At 36.2% G+C, this 22,856-nt stretch overlaps 1 protein-coding gene across 1 annotated transcript in view; it reads left to right on the top strand.

Annotated features, from left to right (window-relative positions):
- The window catches only part of PLXDC2 (plexin domain containing 2), a 273,059-nt gene that overhangs the window by 190,063 nt on the left and 60,140 nt on the right, over positions 1-22,856 (top strand). The window contains exons 5-7 of the mRNA XM_065050838.1: positions 10,807-10,929; positions 13,821-13,939; positions 22,448-22,547. Coding sequence (XP_064906910.1) covers positions 10,807-10,929; positions 13,821-13,939; positions 22,448-22,547 — 342 coding nt within the window. The remainder of the gene's footprint in view (positions 1-10,806; positions 10,930-13,820; positions 13,940-22,447; positions 22,548-22,856) is intronic.

Below are 22,856 nucleotides of genomic sequence, written 5' to 3'. Positions count from 1 at the left end.
AATCTCACTGTGTAGATAGTGTATTTTGTTCCTCTGTCCAAGAATTTTCTCCAGGGAAGTATGTGCCTGATCAGACAGGAACTGATACAAGTCATTAGACTCTAAACCTATGGGTTTGTTTCTTCTGAGCTTGAGAGCATTCACAATTTAGTCATTAAAAGTTACAATTAAATTCGCAAGTTGTTTGCAGTCCATCACAGTACCCTTCCTTAAAAGTGCTTTTCTTGCTCCTGTACACTTCCTAGTGATATCTAAAAACCTCCTGACAGAGGCTGTCTTGTGACATGTCAGAAAAAAAAAAACTCTACTGGAAGCATTTCATGATACATAATCCCCTAAATCCCTTTTCTGAATGGAATAGGATTTTCATCAGAATGGATTGCATTCCACTAGATCATATACTTTTCACAACAGCCATGAGTAGTAGGGAAACTAGAGCAAGATGGGAAACTTATTGGCATTCACTCAATGACATACATTACATGTTCTCAATTTTTCCAGATAATGTTTTTAGTATTAACAAAACAGCAGGAAAAATAATGGTGAAAAACTAATCCTCTGTCCTTTGGATATCTACGTAAGATAACACAGAAGTACGGCCAAGGGTATGGCTGGCTTTTCTTTTTTCTCTCATGCACAAACACACAAGAAGTCATTGTAAGATTCTGCAATTAAGAAAGTGTGTGATACTTATGCCTTCTGGGGCTTAGCTTTCAGATAGCCCACTTTTCAGGCTGGAAGAAGAAATGGGTTCTTGCATTCAATCCAGTCAAGCAAAATCGAAGCCAAAAAATATAATATGTATAATCTGTCTCTAGTTCATTTTCCTCAGAAGGCTGAAAAAAAATTATAAAATAATCTGAGAGATTGGTTCATTTTTACACTGATCTTGAAAGCCCATTAAGGTATTTAACTTTCACGGATTGTCTGAGGGATCTGGAGTTGCTGTTATCCTTTTGTTTAATTACACTGTAATCTTCATGCAATTACAGTGATGATAACATTCTTCCACAGACATAACAATAAATTAGCCATCTGGGGATAAATGACCTTACTTGAAGCTTACTTCAGTCAAGTACCAAAGAAATATTAATATGGCTATATAGGACAGTGTTTGAAGGTAAATTACATTATCTGTTTCTAGAATTGAGCATTCCAATATATTTTACAGGCTTAATAGCATAACATATTCTTGAGTTTGATTCATCATGAGAGAGTTGGTGGACAAATATCAGGAAAAGCAGAGGGAAAACACATTTTAACATAGTTGAAAAATACACAGTGCAGAGTTTTGTGGTCGATGCTTTATACACCTATACAATATTTGTCAGTCTCACCAAATAAACATGTGAGCAACACTGTTCCTGATATGTTTTATTTCCCCCATGAAACATCTTGCCATTTTTCCATCAAATGTAAAAGTGTATTTTGGGTCCATTTGCAGTTTAATTCCAGAAATGGGAAGAGCTTCATAAGGTTTTTAGTGTTACTGCTGAGGAGGAATAGAAAATAAAAAATTAAATAAATAAATAAATAAATAAATAAATAAATAAATAAATAAATAAATAAAGGGATATGTCAGAAACAGTGAGATGGAGAACAAGAAGCATCCTGAAAATAAAACGTAAGTCAAAATTTTGAAGCTGTTTTCAGCAGCTCCAATTAAAATAATTATAAACTGGGCTTTCAACCAGAGACAAAACTTGCAGCTCTGACCTTTTCCAATTGAGGTATCAGATATGATCATAAACTGATGAAAAATATTTTGAAAATATATTTTGAAATGGCAAAAACATGTGGCAACTTTACAGAGATAATCTTAGCAGTTGATAAAGCTCAAATACCTTTTTACTGGTTAGGGAGCTGGTCTGCTTATTCTCAGTTAATTTATATGATGTTGGTTATAATCATACTAAGGCAAATTAAATGAAAGAGTGAAAATAAGATGATGTAAGAATTATTTCAATAACATGTTTATACGGTGTCAATCTAAATAACTGTCTTCTAACCTAATGAGAAGGTGCATCTGAAGTAGTAATGTTTTATGACGCTGGAGAAGAGTAGCTGCAACAAAAGGGACAAATCTTTCCCTACCAGTTAGAACAATTATATTTATTAAAAAGATAGAGATGAGCAAGAATAGGTGTTAGTGTGTGTGGAAGAGTCTTTCATAGGAGGAGTCTGGTTTCTCTGGTCTCATTTACATGTGGCACAAAACATAATTTATTCTCTTGTTTAAACAGAGAGGAGGTCTTTGCAAATGAGTTGTTTTGTGTGCTGCAATTGAAATGAGTTTTCTTGGGTGACTATTGAATAAAAGTATGTCAGGATTTTATTAGGTGCTAATTTTTAGTAAAGCTTTGTTTACAAAAATCTTTTAGAAGTGAATGACTGCGTGAGAACCAGTTGCTTAAAAGGTGGAGTTTTCTAGTGGTATAACAATTCGGAATTCTCTGGCAGTCTGAAAATACAAATGCATATCTTCTTGAGTTATGCTTGTGTTCTCTTATATTGATCCCAGCTGATGGTTATATGTGCCTAAGTAACAACATTCTGGCTTTCCTACTGGGGAAAGCTTGATTGTTTGTGCTGAAGGCAGGAGAGGCCACAGCTTTCCCAAATAATAGCTGTGTTTGCCACTATCTTACTACAGAAAAAGTTCATTAAGGAATATCTGCTCACAGAGTGAAAGATTTTAATGGTTTGATTTTTGGTTTGGGTGTTTCTTTTTGTAGGTACATATTAGCACGTGGCTGGCAAATAGAAGAGATCTTAGGTGGGATGTCTGTGGGCTGGGCCCACTGAGCTGGACTCACTAATACGTCTGGACTAAGGTATTGGAGTGATTTGAGCAAGGGAAGAGCGCACACAGCATGGGGTGGCCCTGAGGGCAGAGGCTGTGGTTTCCTTCCTGCCTTTCACAAAGCTGTTGCTATGCTCCAGTAATCTTTACAGAGAGTGCAGACACGTTTCACTAGCTTATTTCACCATCTAAATCTGGGCTTTCTAGCTACAAACAGAAAAACAAACAAACAAACAAACTCTATACACTGATTTCTATGTAATTTATTTGAAGCTTTCTATTTACAAATGGGAATATCCAGAAATTGCTGAAATGTTCTTTAAAGCTAGTCTCATGCAAATATGCTGAGATGTTGCTGGAGACAATTAAACACAATAATAATTGTCTCAAATGCGCTAAATCTGATAATTATTTTAATTTTTGAAATTGCTTTTAGAACACCAGTCTTACAGGATGTTGATATAAACACTCAAGTCCTACTTCTCAGTCCCTATCTCTGGTCTATTTTTCTTACTGTCCTGGCAATTTAACAAGATAAGTGAATGCACCTTTTTGCATTACCAGTGATTATAGTCATCGAATTGGGGAACCTGGAGCAAAACTTTTTGTTCCACTTCCCAAATATTTTTCTTTGGCAAGATGGTATCTCTGGCACCTGCAGACATCAAGATGGTATATGAATCCATTATAGGACTTGAGGGGTTTTAACCCCCATTAAGTTCTGAGCAGCTTATCTTTGTCATGGTCGGTGACGCCAAGCTCTGCTTGAAAGAAGCCAGGCATTAAACACTTCTTTGGCCCCACAGCTGGTTACGGTGGGTTTTTTAAACAAGTCCAAGGTAAACCTCTTACCATTTCTCTCCTAGTATCTTCTTCATCAGGGACAGGGAAGTAGATGAGGTAGATAACATATCCATACTTTCAATAATATAATTGCTAGGTTGGGGGTAAAGTTTTGAAAATTGTGGTAAATCTTAATCTGCAGAGTACTGTAAGTATGGTTTCCAAAAAAAATGCATAGTGCGCTGGGTCTAAGATAGTAAAGATGGAGTAGAAGCACTGCTACCCATTGGGGTAGCTTTGGGGTCATATTAGATACCATCATATGCCCCAGGGCAGATTCTCTCAGAAGGCTTTGATTTTACTGAGACCAAAAGAGAAGCAGCCAGAGAGCCGGGAAGTGCCTGCCAATTCCTCTGCAGCTTTCTCTCTTGGCTGCACAAACAGTTTTCAGAGTTTTTTGGAGGAAAATGAGCAGCCGAAGTCATGTACTCCCACCCTGCCTAAGTAAGAAAATGAACAGGGAGAAAGGAAATAAATTATTCCTTTACATAACGTTTCAGGGGGTGTGTGAGAGTGCGTTGTTACATTTCTACAAAGTTCATTGCATATGTTAATATTGAAATTGAAATCAAGGCTTTCCCTTGGGTCATCTGGGTTGTGACCTACGCTCTTAGGGAAACCGCTTTTCCCTGGTTCCGTTTTTTGGAAGCTGCTTTGCTATTTCCCGTCTAGTTTGTATGCTGCAAGTGTACTTGAGTAAACCCACACTGAACCGTGCACTCGAGCGGCAGCTGTGCCTTTGCCCAGTGACAGTCTCTCTCATGCAAAACCTTTCATTGTTCAGCTGCTGCTGGCAGGCAGTTACCTTTTCAGCTAAGCAACCACAGCTTGTTTTATTACTAAGAGTTTTAACATATGGTTTTGCTTAACATCATCTGCCTGATAGGGAAATTGTTTTTTTTTCCAAAGCAGTCTTATTTCTTTCTACATTTAATATTTTGTATGAGATGGTTAGATTTGTTCATTGTTTTGACCTCCAGGTTCTTCTACCACTCCATTTTTTTTGAGTTTTTTTTAAATGCACAATTCTGTATTTGGTTTTAAATTCCAAGTGTCATCTTTTCAGTTCTCTGATGTCAAATTAAGCAAGGTGTCCCAAGAACAATGTACATCATGCTTCTTTTACTTCCCTATGATTCAACATCTTCAGGCATGTTGTATGACTGAAAAAGCCTTTGTTGGGGACTCCTTGACACACTTTGGATAATGTCAACCCATGTGGAATGGGAACAGTTAGTTACCTTTAAAACACATCAGGCTTTGTAGATCATAAAATCTGTATTGATGTCTGTAACTGAAACACAAATGCTGCTGTACAAAAGGTACATGAGCCAACTCTTACTATGATAGCAAAACCACCTGGTAAGTAGAGTTGTTTTATGGAGCTTTGGTGGAAATTACCTGCCATTCAGTCAAGCTCTCAAATTCTTCAGAACTATGAAAGGAAAGATTATTACAGGCCTGTGTCAAACTACTTATTGGCAGGTATACAAAGTGGTTTTGAGCATTCCTATTCTTGTCAAATGTGTTGGTTGGTATGGTTCTTTGGTTGAAAGAAGTATTGGTTTAGGTATTTATTTCCAATAAAGATTGTTTTGGGGAATAAGCACAATCGTATACCCTTTTTATGAAAGCAATGTCATGGCTATTCGAAGGAGTAATTCCACATCAACTTATTTCATTGCTGTTATTTAGCACCATTATTGTTTTTTATTTTTCAGAAAATACAATGAGATTTTTTTTTTCTCTAGATCGTTTTCTTTTTCCCAGAACATTTTTCCATTTTTAGAAGACAAAAGCTATTATATAGTGGGAGTGATCTGACCTGGGCAAGAGCTCTCAGTTGCTGAGGATAAGACTGGTACATTAAGTACTCTGTTTCAGCTGCAAATTTCCACTTATCTTCTAGCAGAAAATCAGTAATATAAAAATAGTTTTAAAAAAACCCCTCTTAATAAGAGACTAGAAATTCCAGTCATTCAGGTAGATAACGTTATTGCTGCATGTTAGGTAAAATAGTTGATATAGAAAATAAAATATGAAACATGTAATATATAAAATAGGTAAAATATTAGGTTAAGTCTTAGCTTGTATTAGGGGTCCATGGCAATGTTTTGGTAGTGGGGCATCTGCCTCTCTAGAAGGAGGTGAGGGGCTGTCCCGTGTCAGATAGAGATGGATCCAGCTGGCTCCAGTGGACCCCCTGCGGTACACAGCTGAGCACATCAGCCAAACTGCTGGCACTTCTGGGAAAACATATGTAAGAAAGGGTAAAAAATGTTGCACAGCAGTATCAAGAGTGAGGAAAAAGTACGGGAAAAAACCCTGTGAAAATGAAGGTGAGAGACGACTGGGGAGGAGGTTGTCCAGGTGCCAAAACATCTATGGAGGAGACAAGGCTAAAGCAGGTATTTCCCTGCAGCCCACAGAAGAGCCCATATTGAAGCAGATATCCTCACTGCAGCCTGTGAAGGACACCACACTGGATATGTGGACATGTCCTGAAGGAATCATGGCCCATGGAGGAACCACACAGGAGCAGGTTTATCCTGAAGGACTGCAGCCTGTTGGCAGAACTTACACTGGAGCAGGGACAAACATGAGGAGGAAGGAACGTCTGAGATGAAATTCTATGAACTGACTGCAACCCAACCCTCATTCCTGATCCCCCTGGGCTGCTCTATGGGGAGAAGGAGGTAGAAGGGTTGAGAATGAAGGAGTGACATTGAGCCTGGGAAAAAGGGAGGGTTGTGGCCAAGGTGTTGTTTTCATTTGTCTTTGTTTACCACTATCCAAACCTATTTTATCTGGCAATGTATTAAATTATTTTTTCCCAAGTGAGTTCTGGTTTAGCCATGACAGTAGTTGGCAAGTGTTCTCCCTGTCTATATCCGGATCCACAAGTTATTTCATCTTGTCTCCCTGTCCTGTTGAGGAGGGAGAGTGCAAGAGCAGCTATGTAGGCGTCTCGCAGCTGGTAAAGGTCAACCCGCCACATAGGTAAAGGATGAGCTGTCATAATAGCTTTGAATAAGTACTGAGCAACTAAAATATATATTCTCGAAATGGAGCCTGTTCAGTACAAACAGATAGAAGTATAGTTATTTCATTTGTACCCTGTATTCAGTATGATACTTTTAAGATATGGCCAGTTGTTTCAGATATTTCAAAATAAAGCACACATGAAAGTGTAATCTAAAGTGTGTTTTGTTTTAATTTGGTTAAATGCTGAAACGCAAAAAAAGTTCATCATAATGTCGCACATATAAAACCAGACTTAGTTTTATGTAACTTGCTCATGCATGGTCTTAGAAGGGACAAGTCAGTTATCAACCTAGATATTTCATTTTTATGTTGCTTGCATATGTCATATCCTGCCATATTTTTATAGACACACAACAGAAACTTCAAAGGGCTCATTGCCCATCCTGCCTAGAACCTATATTCCATTATTCTACACACTTGAGAAACATTGTTGAAAAACTTTCTAAATGGTACTGATTTTATGCACAGGTAGGAATACAAAAAGAAACCACAGAAAGCTTAGGTGCAGATTGTTGTAATCTTGTATGTTAAAACTTACATGTAAATCTAATAAGTTAAAATGCAACCAATATGGACTGTATTTTGGAATGGGTAAATTCAGATGTGCAACACATTCTTAAATCAAGTCAGGGCCCTGCATCAAGAAGAAGTGTGCTTTTAATTGTATATATATATATATGTGTATATATATACACAGTTTTGCCCTGTGATGCTAAGAGTATACCATATTTGATTTACAAGTGGCTTTAGTATTAATTCATCCTTAGTTTTAGTTAGATTTACATGTACATGTAAAGCTTACAAAGTGCTGAGCAGTCTTTCCTATTTGTCTTCATTCCAGTGTTAAGGAGCATACTGTGCTTCTAGGTATAGTACTTGTGAAGAGTTTTGGAAAGAGCTCTACCAACCCCTTCCACAAAGGAGAGATTAAGTGGTTCAGGAAACTGCAGGTCTGAAAAATTCTTCCTTGACTAAATGAATCAACCATGGACATTTGCCACTGTCAGAAAATTAGGTCACAGATAGTATAAGCCAATTTTCTGTGGAAGTCCATTCAGGAATAAGTTACTTTTACATTTGGTGCTTTCTTTAAGTAGTAGTGGCAATGATAAAATGTCCATGCTCAACAGTGGCTTCAGCCTTTGAATCTCTGGGATAATTTGAAATGACTTTGTGTTGCTTTTCAAGTTGTTCCAACGCATGACTGGAGTTCTCATTAGAATGATCTTCATGCAAGGCCTGCCTGCTTCCCAGCTATCATCTACCTCCTGCTTTCCATTTTTGTCTAAAGTAAAGCTGCATCTGGCAAACACTTGGAAATATGCTCTATGGATACTAATTACCTGAGCTGATTTATTTAGTTATGTGTTCCCACACAATTAAGTTCTTTGTTTTCCTATTGTATCTGCCTCATTATTAGTTATAATGGTGACATTTATACTGTAAATGGAAGGGAAACTGTGTAAAGATAGAAGCATTGTGCAAGGGATGAATAAGTACTGAAGTTTTAAGGCTAATTGTAATACATTAATATGGATTCAAAGGTTTTGTTTATATTGCCTTCAAAATATTTTTGAGGAATGATTTCAAGGTTATAGATGTACCCAAGATTTTGTTAAAATATGCGTACACATGACCATAAGGATAATAAGCACCACATATATTCTATGAAATTATATGTATTTAAAATGTCTAAATAAGCATGAGGGAATATTTCTCAAGGGAATGACATTTTAGAAGCAGACAGCAATAAATAGGAAATAATGAAAATGCATTTCAGGGACTATACTTTGGCAGGACTGTTGGTTATCCTAAAATGATGAGTAATAGAGCAAAATTACACCCACATTTGTATATTCTGAAAGTCAAGTTCTATGCATGACATGTAAATACGTGTGGGCAGATTTATGTTTGTTTGTTTTATTCTGGTTTTTGTTTAACTGGTTTTTCTCTCTCCCTATAAATAAGTAAAAAAGTGGTATTTAGATATTTAGCTGTCTCCCTCCACTAAAAAAAAAAAAAAAAAAAAAAAAAAAACAAAACAAAAAAAAAAAAAAAAACAGTTGTCATTCAGGCCTAAGAATTAATTTAGTAGTTAGGAGATATCCAGATATGAAAATACTTTATCATTTGAATAAAAAGGTGTGTTCAAATGAAGCAAGTCACTAGGTTCCTAGCTCACCCCTTTGTCAATGCCAGATGTTTCCATCTGAATCTTTTACTGTATTTTCCTCATGCCTGACTTTTTCTTAGATCTCCTATCACCTCCACTGGAGTTGACTTCATGGTACTTGATCTTAACTGGTAGCAGTAATACAGGAAAATTATTCCAAAGAAACACCTTTTTTGTTTGCTTATTATAGCATCTTATGACTTGCAGAACTAGTTCTATGAACAGTTAGCGAGCATTTACCAACATGTTTCAGAAGAAACAGGAGTAGAAGGATGCCTAAAGCACTCCAGAAACTTGTTATTTTTTCATGCTCTCAGAGATTTCCTATATCGTCAAACAATCCTTTAACAAACCTGCCTCATCTCACAGTGGTTAGGATGAAGATACTACAATTACGAAAGTGGAGTTGCACACTAATGCTTTTTTAATACAATGTATTAACTGAACTTGGCTCGAAAATGGTATTACTAACTTGAGGGTAATACCAGTTGTTCAGGTTTGTGTTTAGTTCTGGAACTTCACAATTGTGTTTCAGTGATAGATTTATATGTTCCTTCATAATGTGTTGTATTGTGATGATACTAAATTTGAGAAGAAAGGACCTCTTGGACTTGACAGTAAAAGGGGCTGTGGAGGAAGAGAGATTGTCAATATGGCTGAAGAATTAAAAGAAAACAGAAACCAGCATAAGACATGTTGCAGTGGATACTATAATTTGCCAGTAAAGAATTTAATTTGCATGAGACATCTTCTAGATCTTTTCTGTTAGAAAATTTTCAGTCCACTCTAATATTCTTATTGTTATTGGGGTGTTTGCTGTTGAAATATACTTCATTAAATCAATAGAAGTGGAAAAAGCAAAGACTTTAGCATAAAGTACCATCTGGCAATCACTGTAAGAGGAGAAGTAATATGCAAACCTTAGCTTTTAAAATCTACTTGTAGCTCCAATCAACTTAAAGTTTGTCAGTTTAGACCAGCAAGGCAAAGGCTAAAATAAAACTTAAGAAAAGACTCACTCTAGGGAGATGGAAGTTTTGAAGTCAGGCTTTAGGTTGGAGCATCTAAAGAAGTTAGTCAACTGAAGTGGAATTGGCAAATCTAAACACTACAGGTTTATTTGTAGACCATTTGTTGTTTAAAATAAGGGTTTCCTGCCATAAAAATACGCAAAGTTTTGCTTTGAAGAAAACTATAGTATTACTGCATTCACCATAGATTACTGTTCTTCCTTGAAGGAAGAACTCCAGTTCTAAACCAGTAAGAGGTTTTGGGTGAGCACTTCTGATGGAAGAAGCCCACTATTGATCTGAGGAGTACTGTAGATTAAGGGATGAATAAGACAAACTAGTGAGATCTGACACTGCAGAGAATGTAGCAGAAATGCTGCTTTGCTTAAAATTGTGAAAAAAATCCTGTCTGTTCCACTCTTCATTTGAATTTTTTTTTTCCTTTTTTTTGAAAGTTTTCACCTCTTCTTGTCTGAAATTGTCTCTTATTCTTTGTCCTTAGAATAAGAAAAAGGGTTAGACTAACTTTTGAAGAGGTAGCAATTTGTAAAAGCAAAAGAAATTGCAGATTTTTGGAAGGGATAAAAAGCACTATGAATATACATGGTAGTGAAAGGCTCATTTTGATAATGCCACATATCTGCATTTTTTTCTTAACTGGAGTTATTCTTCCTTGAGTTTTTATTTCTATATGGAAACTTGCTTTTTCAGCTTATTGTTCCACTGTTCATCTTGGATCTTGTTCTTCTGCAGGCATGACAGACATTTTCCTGAAATTTTAGCACTTACTTAATTCACCATAAAATTGGTGGTGGGATTAATTTCTCTCAGATGACCCATTAATGCTCTGGCAATGCCTAGTTCAATCTGCCATTCTTTAAATCTTTTCAGAAGTTACTGAAATGGTCTCAATATTTGTTTTTTTATTGTAGGTTTCATATATACTGGAGAAGTTGTGCATCGAATGCTAACAGCTACACAATATATTGCACCCTTAATGGCAAATTTTGACCCCAGTGTGTCAAGAAATTCAACAGTCAGATACTTTGATAATGGTATGTAGTAGTCCTTCATAAATGAACATGTCTGTGCCCCTTGGCTCTTCTTATTTTCAGTGACTATTTTTGAAGGAAAAATTAAAGATTTTTATAAAATATTGGGGTTTGGGTTTTGCTTTTGTTTGTTTGTTTGGTTTGGTTTGGTTTGGTTTGGTTTGGTTTGGTTTTGTTTTAACTCACGGACTGGATGAAGCACGTGGCTAGACATCCATAAACAGTTCTTAATTTAGAACACAGTTAGAGTCATGAATCCTTTTTGCTAATTGGACAAATATCTTCTGGATATTAAAATACATAGACTCAAATTAGCGATGTATTTTGTCAGTTTTAAAAGGAAAATTCTGTTTCGTATAAAAGTGCAAGTTCCTGTTACTTCAAAATATATATAGTGAGTACCACCCACCCACCAGCTAGATCAAAAATAGCATTTGTGGAATGCAGTAGCAAAAATACACAGAACCAGGGCAGGTATAAGGTTAATATACCTGTCAATGACTAAGTGCGCATGGAGTCCCAGGACTGGAATCCAATACACTCATCTACTCCACGAGTTCTCAACAGTTCCTTGTACAAAAGACTGAAAGGGTAAAAGACAACACAGGGTTATACTTGAAGCTCTGTGAGATATTTCAAAGGCCTTGAATGTGTGGATACTTGTCTCATGAAGTCAGTTATAATCAATATTTTGAAAACATAACCTGTGTGATTAAAAGGCATTTGGGCCTGTAGTGATCAAATACAATGTCAGTGACTGTTTATTCTGAATGTAAAATGTAGAGGGTTTAGTATTGTGACTTAATATAATGAGAGCTATGATTGTTTTAAATCTTCCTGGATGAGCTTCTATTTATGTATATTCATAGTTACTTTAAACACAAATTCTAAACATGTCCAAACAATACACCACATTTCCAACTAGGTGTGTTAATTTTTATTCTTTAGATCAGGAATCAAAATGTATCCTATAAACCCTGCACCTAGTCATAATCTTTCCTTTCAATCTCGTCATTACTTACAGCATTTATTTGTTAAAAATCCAATAAAATAGACTATTCCTTGCATGGAGAGTTTTCAAGCAGAAACAAATATTATTTTCATTTCATACATTTTTTGACATTACGGCCTGATATTTGTAATCTTTACTGAAAGAATCTGAGGATTCTGGGAAAGACATGGCTAATTCTCATTCTACTCCTGACTTCCAGTCTTCACACCAGGTGTATCAGGCTGTATCACATTGCTTTAATGACAAGATTGAATACTTCTTTAAGGTTTTGGATCCCTCTCCATGTATAAGGCATGATGATCTTTTAGACCTCGTGCTTTAGGACAAAGAATTTGCTGTCTGTACCCCAAATAAAAAGGCACTGAGCAAATTGCATCTTCAGTTCCTTGTTTCTTACTCATCTACAGTCTATCCCGGTAAGTGTGCTGCTTTAGAGCAGTATCTGGAGTGAGTAAGCACAGAATGTGGTGACCCATCTCAGTCCCACTCATGGAGCTAACTGCAAGGAACTTATGTACAGTTCAATCTTCCTAAAGGTCCTGGGAATAAGAAGACTGTTTTGGAGGCAGATGACTTCAAATTTAGCCTGGGGTTCTGAGGTGCACATAGATCTGAGATACTCAAAGACTGACTATAAGAAGTTCTGGCTATTTTTGCTCCGATAATTTTTAAAATTCCCTGTAAATTCCTTTAAAATGAAATTTAATACAATCAAATATTCAGAAAGCAGTTAATGAATATGGTCACAGAAGGAAAAATGCACTGTGTGCACAATTAATGAGCGTACAATAATACGGTGGACTTAAGTGCAGTATGCACCAAAAATTTCGTTGTTCATAGTTTCGTGACATCTTCTGCCAGGATATGTTAATGAAAGTTACAGCACAGAAGATCTGTGACAAAAGATGTTACAAGGATATATCAAGTATGCATAGAGCTGGATGCATCCTGACCCACCTGTGAATCAAAGTATGTCACTCCCATTAGTGACAAAGAGAGAAGTGCATTGAGGAAGGCATATAAAGATGAAAAAGCCATTTTTCATCACAGTTTTGGTGATAACTGTCTTTCAGCCAAGCTGATTGAATGTGTCTATAACTCTAAACATCTGCAAAACATGCTTACAGGGTATGCAAGTCGTTTGGGGTACATTTTTAGTGCCATGAGTGGATATTCAGCTACAAAACTCCCATGAATATTAAGGAGCCTCTTGCAACTATATCTCTGCACACCAGACTCAAAATTTACCCCATCTATGCATTATTAATGGTTTTAATTTAAACTACATTTATTTATTGCCAACACCTACTATTTTTCGACTTACAGAACCTCAACAACCATTTGCACCATGCAGGAAAAAAAATGCTATTTATATTAATGCATAGTTAATGGAATAATCTAAATTTCTCAAATAATACCTTTTTCTAAACAGGTAATGCTATTAGCACTTTTCATTTCAGTCATCAGGGTATATATATGTATACACATGTATATATGTGCAGTGTAAAAAAAGCCACTGTAGACCAGTGATTGTGGCAGCACCCCTGACCTCTGAGTGCTGGATCCTACCTTTATTGATTGTTGATGTCTTGTGCAATTCCGAACAAGTTACTGACCACTCTTACTTCAGCAGACTTTTGTGTGAGTAGTTGAGGCATTTATTTATGGCACTATGTTGTCTGCCTTTAAGAGGCTTTCATTTGCAACTTGTGTTTGTAGTATCTTTGGCATTTCAAGATGCTGGGCTGAAGGTTGCTAAAAAGAAACAAATCACTGTTCTTGTTTCAAGTAACTGCAGTTAAATACTTTTCCTACAGTCAGTTGATATTTTTCTCACATTTTTTCTTCCCTCTGCCTCTCTACCCCACTCTGGGGTTCACAGGCACAGCACTAGTTGTCCAGTGGGACCATGTACATCTGCAGGATAATTACAACCTGGGCAGTTTCACTTTTCAGGCCACCCTTCTCAATGATGGGCGTATCATTTTCGGCTACAAAGAAGTAAGTTGAGTCTGAAAATTGTTATTGCAGTGGACAAATTACTTTAAACCTGCCTGGAATTTCCCAGCATTTGGGGGGAGGGAGGGACATTTGAAAGTTCAGCTATATAAAGTAATTTCATTATATTGCTTATAAGATCACTATTTTGATGAAAATGACATTTTATTGTAAAAGTGATGTTCTTGTGATGGACTTGAAAACCATTAACACGCACAAGTGTGCTACTCCTGGATTTCAGCTGGCCTTTTTTGGCTGGTTGTAAGTGTTGAGTGTTTAGTAAATTGATTGTTTAGTGAATTCCTCTTGGGTTTTGAAAGGTGGGGTCTAATTTGATCAATTAGTTTACCTAATCTATGCCTGTTTGAAAATACTCTGGAATCAATGGTTAGTATAAAAGGGCACCTTTTTCCTGCAGCTATCATTTCTTGGCAACTGACATATTTTCAAAATTCATATATTTCAAATAAGAAACAACTGGTTTGTATCTCTAGCTCTGTGAGATTTTATATATATATTGGTGATAACATTGGTTAGATTAAGGCTATTTGGTTTGTCCTCATAGCACCAATGTGTCGTAGTCTCAGTGGGGCTCTTCTCTGTTCTCTAAATGTTTCAGAATTCCAATTGTTACTTTAAGTGATTTTGTTTGTGTGTGCTACAGTCCTAGAGGATATAGTCCAGAGGCTGTATCTCTGGTTGAATTTCATGCAAATGAGAATCAGACAGTAGGAAAGCTCAAAACTCTAGGAGCAAAGAACAATCTCTCTTTTTTTGGTTACTTAATCTCAGTTTGGCATGTAAAGTATGATTTTCTCCTTTTAAGATGTAAGTCTCTCTATTATCCTCCTCATATTAAAAAAAGTGTAATCAGTGATACAACTGATTGTTCAGACTTGGAGAAAACTGGGTTCTCTTCTCTCTTTTCTACAGACCAGTTATGAGCCTCCAGGCTCATTTTTCATGCCTGTATTGAAGCCAGGCACCTGAATGAGGCAGAAATAATAGGACTCCTCTCCCCTTCATTAGAAAGCTAGTGAGGATCTGGGTTATTCTATTATTCTACTAGCCGCAGTCATATCTTCACCTAAGACAGATGTTTCTGTACCTTGCAAACAGGATTGCTGCAGGATACTCTTACTGGAATCGTTTCGTAGACAAAATACACTTCTGGCGTGCCCAAGTACCTGGCTTTCCTTACTTTGTAAAACGCATACTGATGCAAGTTGTGCTTTGGCTCTGTTTCTGAATGTTATGCACAGGCTGATAGTCTTCATCTATGAAAAAAGTTCATTTGCTTTTTGACTCCAGCTTCATGAAACTTTTGCTTAGCACAATGGAGCCTGTACTTGACCAAAGGAGTGTGCACCAAAGCTTTTTTTATCTCCTGTTGGTGAAACCTTTTTAAAGAAAAAAAAATCTTTTTAAAGACCGTAGAAAAAGTTCCTGCCTTTAGGACCCAGAGAAGTGGAAAGGGACACTACTTCAACTTGTAATTTTAAGATAAATTTGAGAAGAACTATATACACATTCTGACATTAAAATGGTGACATTTTCAAGAGACTGCTGTTCTTGGTTATGAGGTGCTCTGCCCTGTTTGTTACTGTCCAGCCCCATGCAAAATACATCTAATATGGGTGATAGAAGCCGTTGCTCTAAATTGATAGTATCCTGCATTCAATTTGTATAAATATAATGATGATTCAGGGTTCCAGGCAACATAAAACTTTATTTTTTAGGAAGACGGGAAGAAATGGGCCACCTAGAATTCCACCTAGGTTCCCTGTAATTGCATACAACTGTGTCATTTTAACTGAGGATAAACAAGTTCTGTGCTAGGATGGTGGAGGCTCCTTGCTCTCACTGCACTAGTGGAAGCTTCCTCCAGAACCACGGTGCTTTTGTGGGGAGGAGTTACTAATGTTAGTTTCATTAATAATGAGATGGAAATAATTGGAATTTACAAATGGGGTAATTTTAATTTTTCCCACTGATGAATCTTTGAAATCCCCTGAGTTATTCTTGTCCTGAATGGAATTACCAAACATCCCTTTAGAACTACTGCACATAGTTAAAGAAAGAGACTTTTTAAAGTGGTAATAGTAACTTACTAGTGGTCTGTAAATCTTTTGCCAAAAGATATTTGTAACATCTTAGAATGTCACAACTATTGTATTCCATTGGGAATTACTTGGGGAAAGAATTTGTAGGCTGTGATTTCTAGAAGACTACACTCTTTATTTGCAGCTTGCCTTACTGCATTAAAACTACCTCAGCTTTTCACCTAAATGAGGAAAAATGAATAAAATTTCCAATCACTGATCAGACACAAGTTGTCTGAAAAGAAAAACTGAGACATTTGCAAATTAAAATTTGACTCTAGTGCTATAAGTCTGGGTAGGAATTGATTTACTTTCCAGTGCTGAATCCATTGCTTTCTGAGGAAGCCCTTCCTCCTGGAACCATTTTTCTTGATGGTGAGTCATGTTGTCAGGAGCCCCATTAAATCCGGTAAGGTTACTTGTGTGAGTGCTCACTAGCATGAGCAAATTGAGCAAGTTGCCCAAGAAGATTTCTACCTTCTTTTTGGTGCCATTTTATTTAAGCATCACAGTTCATAAAAAATGACAGTGATGTATGGCATATCTACAAAGTCTTCATTGCATTTTCGTCAGAAGTCTCCAAGCTGAAACACCATGTAAGAAATGCAGCAGACAGTTTGCCAGTAACTTTATAAAGTATCCCACAGGGCTCCATACTAGTGATTTCAGGCATTTATCTTAAGAATCCACTTTTAAAATAACTGTGATTATACATTTAAGCAAGGTACAAATAGGGACCTTCATGTCTAAAGCATTTCAGGCAAATTTTACCTTTTATTTCTTATTTACTCAGGCCATTTGAAATTCCCTTTTTCATTTCCTTCCTGTTCCCACATCAGGTTTGCTATCTCATAACGCTGGTGTTGACCACTAAGGCAGGATCTTGGCTGGGGTTTGCTGAGTATCAAAGGAGCTGTTTTGCTCAATCTTCTGCATTCTCTTGTTTTTCCAATAGGAAGCAGTCTGAAGTACACAACTGTTATACAAAACCCAGAATAGATTCTGAAAAAAAAAAAAATTAGAAAAGGAACTAAGCCAACGGGATAGTGAAATCTGGAGACATCAGAGTATCTTTCAGAACAGTTAATGAGTAGGAGAAGAAGCTGTAAAGCCATGTTTTCAAAACGTAGAAACCATCTGAAATATAGGAAGGTTCTATAGCAAGTCAATTTCTTTACCAATTTACTTTGTTTACAGTGCAAATGTTAGTGTTCTGGAAAATGATCAATGTGTCAGGACACAACAGCTGGCAGGAAAATTTTACTAGTGCACCTCTACTATGTATGAAATACATTACAGTGCAAACTACACATCAGAATATAGTAATAAAAAAAAATTTCTGCAAAGGCATACCTTTTTATGTATTAGCAGTGAATACTCATTTCTTACGTTCTAAATTTCACAGAACTTCAGTTCTTAAGAGCTTTGCTTCTTTTTGAACAAAATAATTATTCTATACCGCTTTTCCCATTATTGCTTATAGGTAATGTTCCTTAGCGTAATTTTTGGTTTCTTTTTCTGTTCATGATTAATACAGGACAAATTAGGCAAAGGTACCAAAGGCTTTGTTAACAGTTTGGGATCTTTGTCTTGAAGGCTTTCTTTGTTAATTTAAATAGTAATGACAATTTACATAGTCATCCAGAAACCATTATTAAAGTTGAAATGCTTGTTCAAATTGCCCAATATGTGAAGCTGGAAAATTATTCTAAAAGATACTTGTAGTATTTCTTTCTACTATGAAAGGAGGCAAAATTGAATGGAACTGCTTAAGTGCTAGCACTTAGATAAAATTGGTGCTCCTCCTATGCATGATGGAAAATATTCTATTTTCAGTAACAAGACTCCAAACCTTGTGACTGTTTCCTGAAAACTGAAAAAAAAAAACATAAAAAATAAATGTAGTCTTCATGAATATTCTGCCTGTACTATACATGTCTGGTATTTCTTTACCTTTGTTATTATCAAAAATATTAACATGGAAAGGGGAGTTTTGATTTTATGAGGTGATCAGTTTATACAACTTAAAATTCCTGCCTGAGTTTCATGCAGTTTAGCCTGTAGAAGTTTCATGGAGTTTAGCCTGTAGAGAAATTAAGAACTATTTAGGAAACTGGCAATGAAACAGTGAAACCCCTATATAAGTACTATTGTGTTCCTAATTATTATTTTGCAGCATACTCTGGCTCTTATCTTTGACTTAGTTTTGAAGTGGAGCAGTAATTGCATTTTTTTTTTAAAGTGGGGCAGTAACTGCACCTTCTCCTTCAGAATAAGGTCAGAGGCCATTTTTTATTCTTTCCTAAAGGGTAAGGTTCTGAAATGTCCTCAGAGAAAGTTGAAAAGAGTAAAATTTTAGAACTCTGATGGAAAATACTGTCTAGATTACAGTTTCCAATGATTATCTAAGTATCTTTCTCCCTATTGTTGAAGTGGATAATCCAAAATATCGACATGAATAGCCCCAGGGCTAGTATGCGTTTGGAAAGCCTTCTCATAAGCTGGTAACTTGTACAACACAAGAGTTCTTGGTAAAGCTAACATAGATTTTGGAATTCTTCTAGTTAAAATCCATCCTCTGAATGTAAGGTCATAAAACCTCTGCCACCCATTAGCAACCACATGCACATTCCTAGCTTACTGTTCAACCATTTAATATGCCAGCCTGTCATGACATATCTTGCTATTCAGGTGAGGAATTCAGAACACTAGCTATCTGCTTGCTACCTGTGTTTCACTGTAATTTTCAATAAATTATTTTACCATTTACTACAAGCCTTCTGTCAAAAGGGCATATTTCCTAATAGACCATCATATGGTAAAAGCATATTTTATCTTGACATTTCATTCAAAAGATTTCACCTATAAATTGACACTAAGTACACTCATCACTGAATGACTGAAGTATTCAGCTGTGTAGAATTATTTATATTCCCACACATTAAAAGTAAACGTACGCTTTTGTAAATACAGGTTTAATAACACTGTGGTTTTTGAAGATAATAAAAGTTTTCCTTGGTCATGGATTCCCTTCTATTTTGGCTGCATTTCTCTTGGAATGACTAATTGTTGGACATAGGCTGTACCTCAATTTGAGGAGCTGGCTATACTAACCTAATTTATGGTTTCCCCACCTTACACAAGCAAGCACTTGTTTTAAACTCTGTTTATAAAACATATATTGAAAATTTCGGCTGCTTCTTGAAGCCGATAGTCTACTAGACTGGACCCTACTACAGCTTTGTTATTTGTTTTAGAAAATTATTCTGCAAGTTCTTCACTCTTGCTAGAATGCCCAGCACAAGAGAGCAGACACCTGGAGGCATTTTGGCAAAATCTACTGAGATACTTCTGCTCCAAAATTTTCTAGTTGAAGTTTGTATTTTCTGTTCAACTTGTCTACAGCCTACTATTTTAGTACCAGATATTAGATTCATTCTTAAGTTTTGTTAAATAGTGACACTGAAAGTGATTTTCCAGCTCTGAAGCCAGTTGTATTGAAAATAAATAAATAAATAAAAAACCCACCACCAACAACAAAAACAATAACAACAACAATGACAAAGACCACAACTACTTGTGGCATCTGTACTGCAAGAACCCACAACTACTTCCTGCTCTCCTCTCACCACCCCACCCCACTCCCCCCCCCCCCCCCCAAAAAAAAAGGGACAAATTAGTCTGCTGTTATCATGTTTTAGGGAAAGAGGTAAATTGTTCACAAATTCACAAGAATCAGGTGAAAAGGCACTAGAATTAAAACAAGGAGGTTCTTCAAGGAGGCCTGAGTGCAACTTCTCCTGGCTTGCACCCACATCTGAAAATGAGTATAATTATTTTCATGAATCAGACACAATTTGTGCTTTCAGCTGCAAATTTTGCCAGCACAGTTTGTTGGTCACACACTGACTTATAATGCCAATTCCAGCTACACTTTGTGCCCATAAAACTCTGATTTCTTTTTTTCAACTGCTGTGTTTACTCTGTAACTTGAAAGATAGTCATTACATCCTTCTCATCAGTGCTTTTTCTAACTTTATTTTCAATAGCTTCTCTAGAGTACCATCAAAATCTTCTTTTAAGACAGTTTCTTTCATCGTTAATATAAGTTTGTCTTTACAGTACTCTGAGACTGTGAATAAATTCCTTCTTTTGTTTATATGTTCGTGCTGGAAAAAGTTTACAGACTTATTTCTGAACTCAGTGAGTCTTTTATTTTACAGACTTTGAAAATATGGCTTTCAGCCTTCTTTTCTCATAGTCACCAATAACTACATCAGAGCTAAGCTGATATAAGCCAAATTTAAACTGATGTATTAATAGCAGTATTTCCAAGCCACTTCTGTTTTTCTTGTTGGTTTAACTTAATTCCTTTTCTTATACTCAAACAAATCATGAATGCGAGAAGCCTTGAATGCACCAACTAAATGAATCACTCAATCAAGTAAAAGAAATGGAAATTTATGACAGTGTTTAATTGACAAGAACTCACTTTTTCTGTTAATATTCTCAAATTTAGCCTTCCCTAGATAGATACCAGTGTAATCAGGAAAAAGCACAGCTAAATAATATTTTGGGAACAAGGACAACAACTGCTAATGCTCAAATACCAGAAGTCATGCCATTAGTTTACACTTTTACTTTGGCTTTTTTCTGCTGTGTGAAAAATACAGACCAACAGTATAGTTTTGGTAGTTTTACACAGATAAAGTCAGAGAAGTATATTAGATTAGCTGAGCTAGAACCTTGTGTTTCAGTTTCTTACACTTGATCAAGTTTCTTCAGTCTTCAGCCTGGTAATTGCTGGTTAATTGAAGGTCTGCTTTGAAAAATAAGCTATCAATTTGTGATTTGAAAGCAGCAATGAGTAGGAAATGATAATTTCCTTTGGTAGCTTATCCCACTGGTCAGTAACATTCAGTGAGGAAACATGTGCCTTATTCTACTTTCAAGATATCTGTCTGCTCTTCCAGCTTCTGGTTTTATCTTTCTGTGCTAGATGAAAAAACTCTTTAGCCCTTGAGTAATTTCTCCTCATGACAGTACTTTCTTATGGTAATCCAGCCAGCTTTCCATTTTCCCTTCGAGAACCCAAACAGATAGAGCTCTTTAACTCTTCTGTTAATGGCATTTAAGAACTGCAGAAGTTTTCAAACTGTTTTTATGACTCTCTTAATCTTCCTTCTCTTAAGTTTTCAGCATATTTTAAGAAACAATCTCTCCCAAAGTTTGTGTCGCGTTTCAGTAATAATCTAATGTGCAGGTACAAGTAAAATGACCACCCCAGTCCTAGCCTATATTCCAGTGTTTGTGTAACAAAATACTACATCAGTTAAGTTTTCTTGCCACAGTGTCTCTTCTGACAGCTGGAGTTGTTTATTCGCTACAATCTCGAGATTCCTTCCAGAACTGCTGGTCTCCAAATCTCTCCAAACCTCTCCAAACCTCTACTTTCCAGTCTTTGTTTTCTCAGTTAAAACTTTGTAATTTTTGCAAGATCTAACTTTGCTAATTGATCCTGGCATTTCATTATTTTTACTCTGCTAGTGTCATCTGCAGAACTGCTAGACAGTAAATTTATGTTTCCTTCCCCATCTCTGACAAAATTTTAGAATACTGTCTCTGATGTCTAGAGAAGCAAGATATACTGTAAATACACAGTAAGTTTGAGCTGCTTCTTTAGTGGTGGCTGCTGTTTGTGATCAGTCAGTCTAGTTAACTATGTTAATATTGTATAAAGAGTACATGTCACTAAGTCAAACACCATACAAAACTCTAAAGTTGTTTCATCTGTACAAATATCAGCCAAAGCTGCAATCTTCCCCAAAGAATGAAATAAAACTTGATACCTGATTTCATACAACCATGTTGGCCAGTGTCAGCATCTCTGTTATCTAAAGCTACTATTCCAGGACATATTAAACATTACATTTTTGGGTCAGAGCTCTCTTCAGATAGCTCTTCAGTGCAAGTTAACTGAGCCATAAGTTTTTAAAATGTTCATCCCAAGCTGAACTTTCACAGTTTGTTTCAATAGTAAACAAGAGGCATTGCCTTCTCCTCCTCCTTGTCTGATACTGGCACATTGTCCCACATTTTCTTCAGCTGGGGGAAATTAATTATGGAAAATTACTGCCTTTTTCTGTGTCTTCATTAAGAATTGTTCCACCTCAAAGTGTTGATGTGAATATAGTTATATAAAAAGCAAAGCAAGCTAGAATAAAGTAAAAATTAAAAACAGTAATTTCAATCTTCAATAAATCCTTAGTCATATTATGCTGCGTTGTATAATATATTTATTTTGGACTTCTAATTTACACTGGCTAATTGTTCATTCTGACAGTGTTGTTACTTTTAGTCTGAATTTTTTACTTAAATATTTCATTTATGTTTTCTTTTTGTCTTCCAGATTCCTGTTGCTGTGACACAGATAAGTTCCACCAATCACCCAGTGAAGGTGGGACTCTCAGATGCGTTTGTGGTTGTGCACAGGATCCAGCAGATTCCCAGTACGTAGTACTGTAGTGATGCTAATGGTTTGGAGGCTGAGGAATGAGTATAAGCTGATTTCATCAAGGATCATTAGCTGCACAACAAATCACTTAGCTCATTTCAGCTTGTTAATTCAAGTGTAATTTTATTTGCTTGATAATTCCCAATGCGGCTTTCTCTGTCATTGTTTCTTTTGAGGTGATAAATTAAGTAAATAAAACTAGATGGCCAGCCAAATAATGTAAAAATAAACTGTCAACCAGCACAATTTGCTATTCCATAAGATACTCTATCTGGATGTCTCCTTATCCGTAGTAGGGAAGAAA

The sequence above is a fragment of the Columba livia genome, chromosome 2, assembly GCF_036013475.1.
Source record: "Columba livia isolate bColLiv1 breed racing homer chromosome 2, bColLiv1.pat.W.v2, whole genome shotgun sequence".
In the NCBI taxonomy this organism is placed as follows: Eukaryota; Metazoa; Chordata; class Aves; order Columbiformes; family Columbidae; genus Columba; species Columba livia.
The sequence above is the reverse complement of the archived record's forward strand: the minus strand, read 5'-3'. Positions and strand labels throughout refer to the sequence as shown.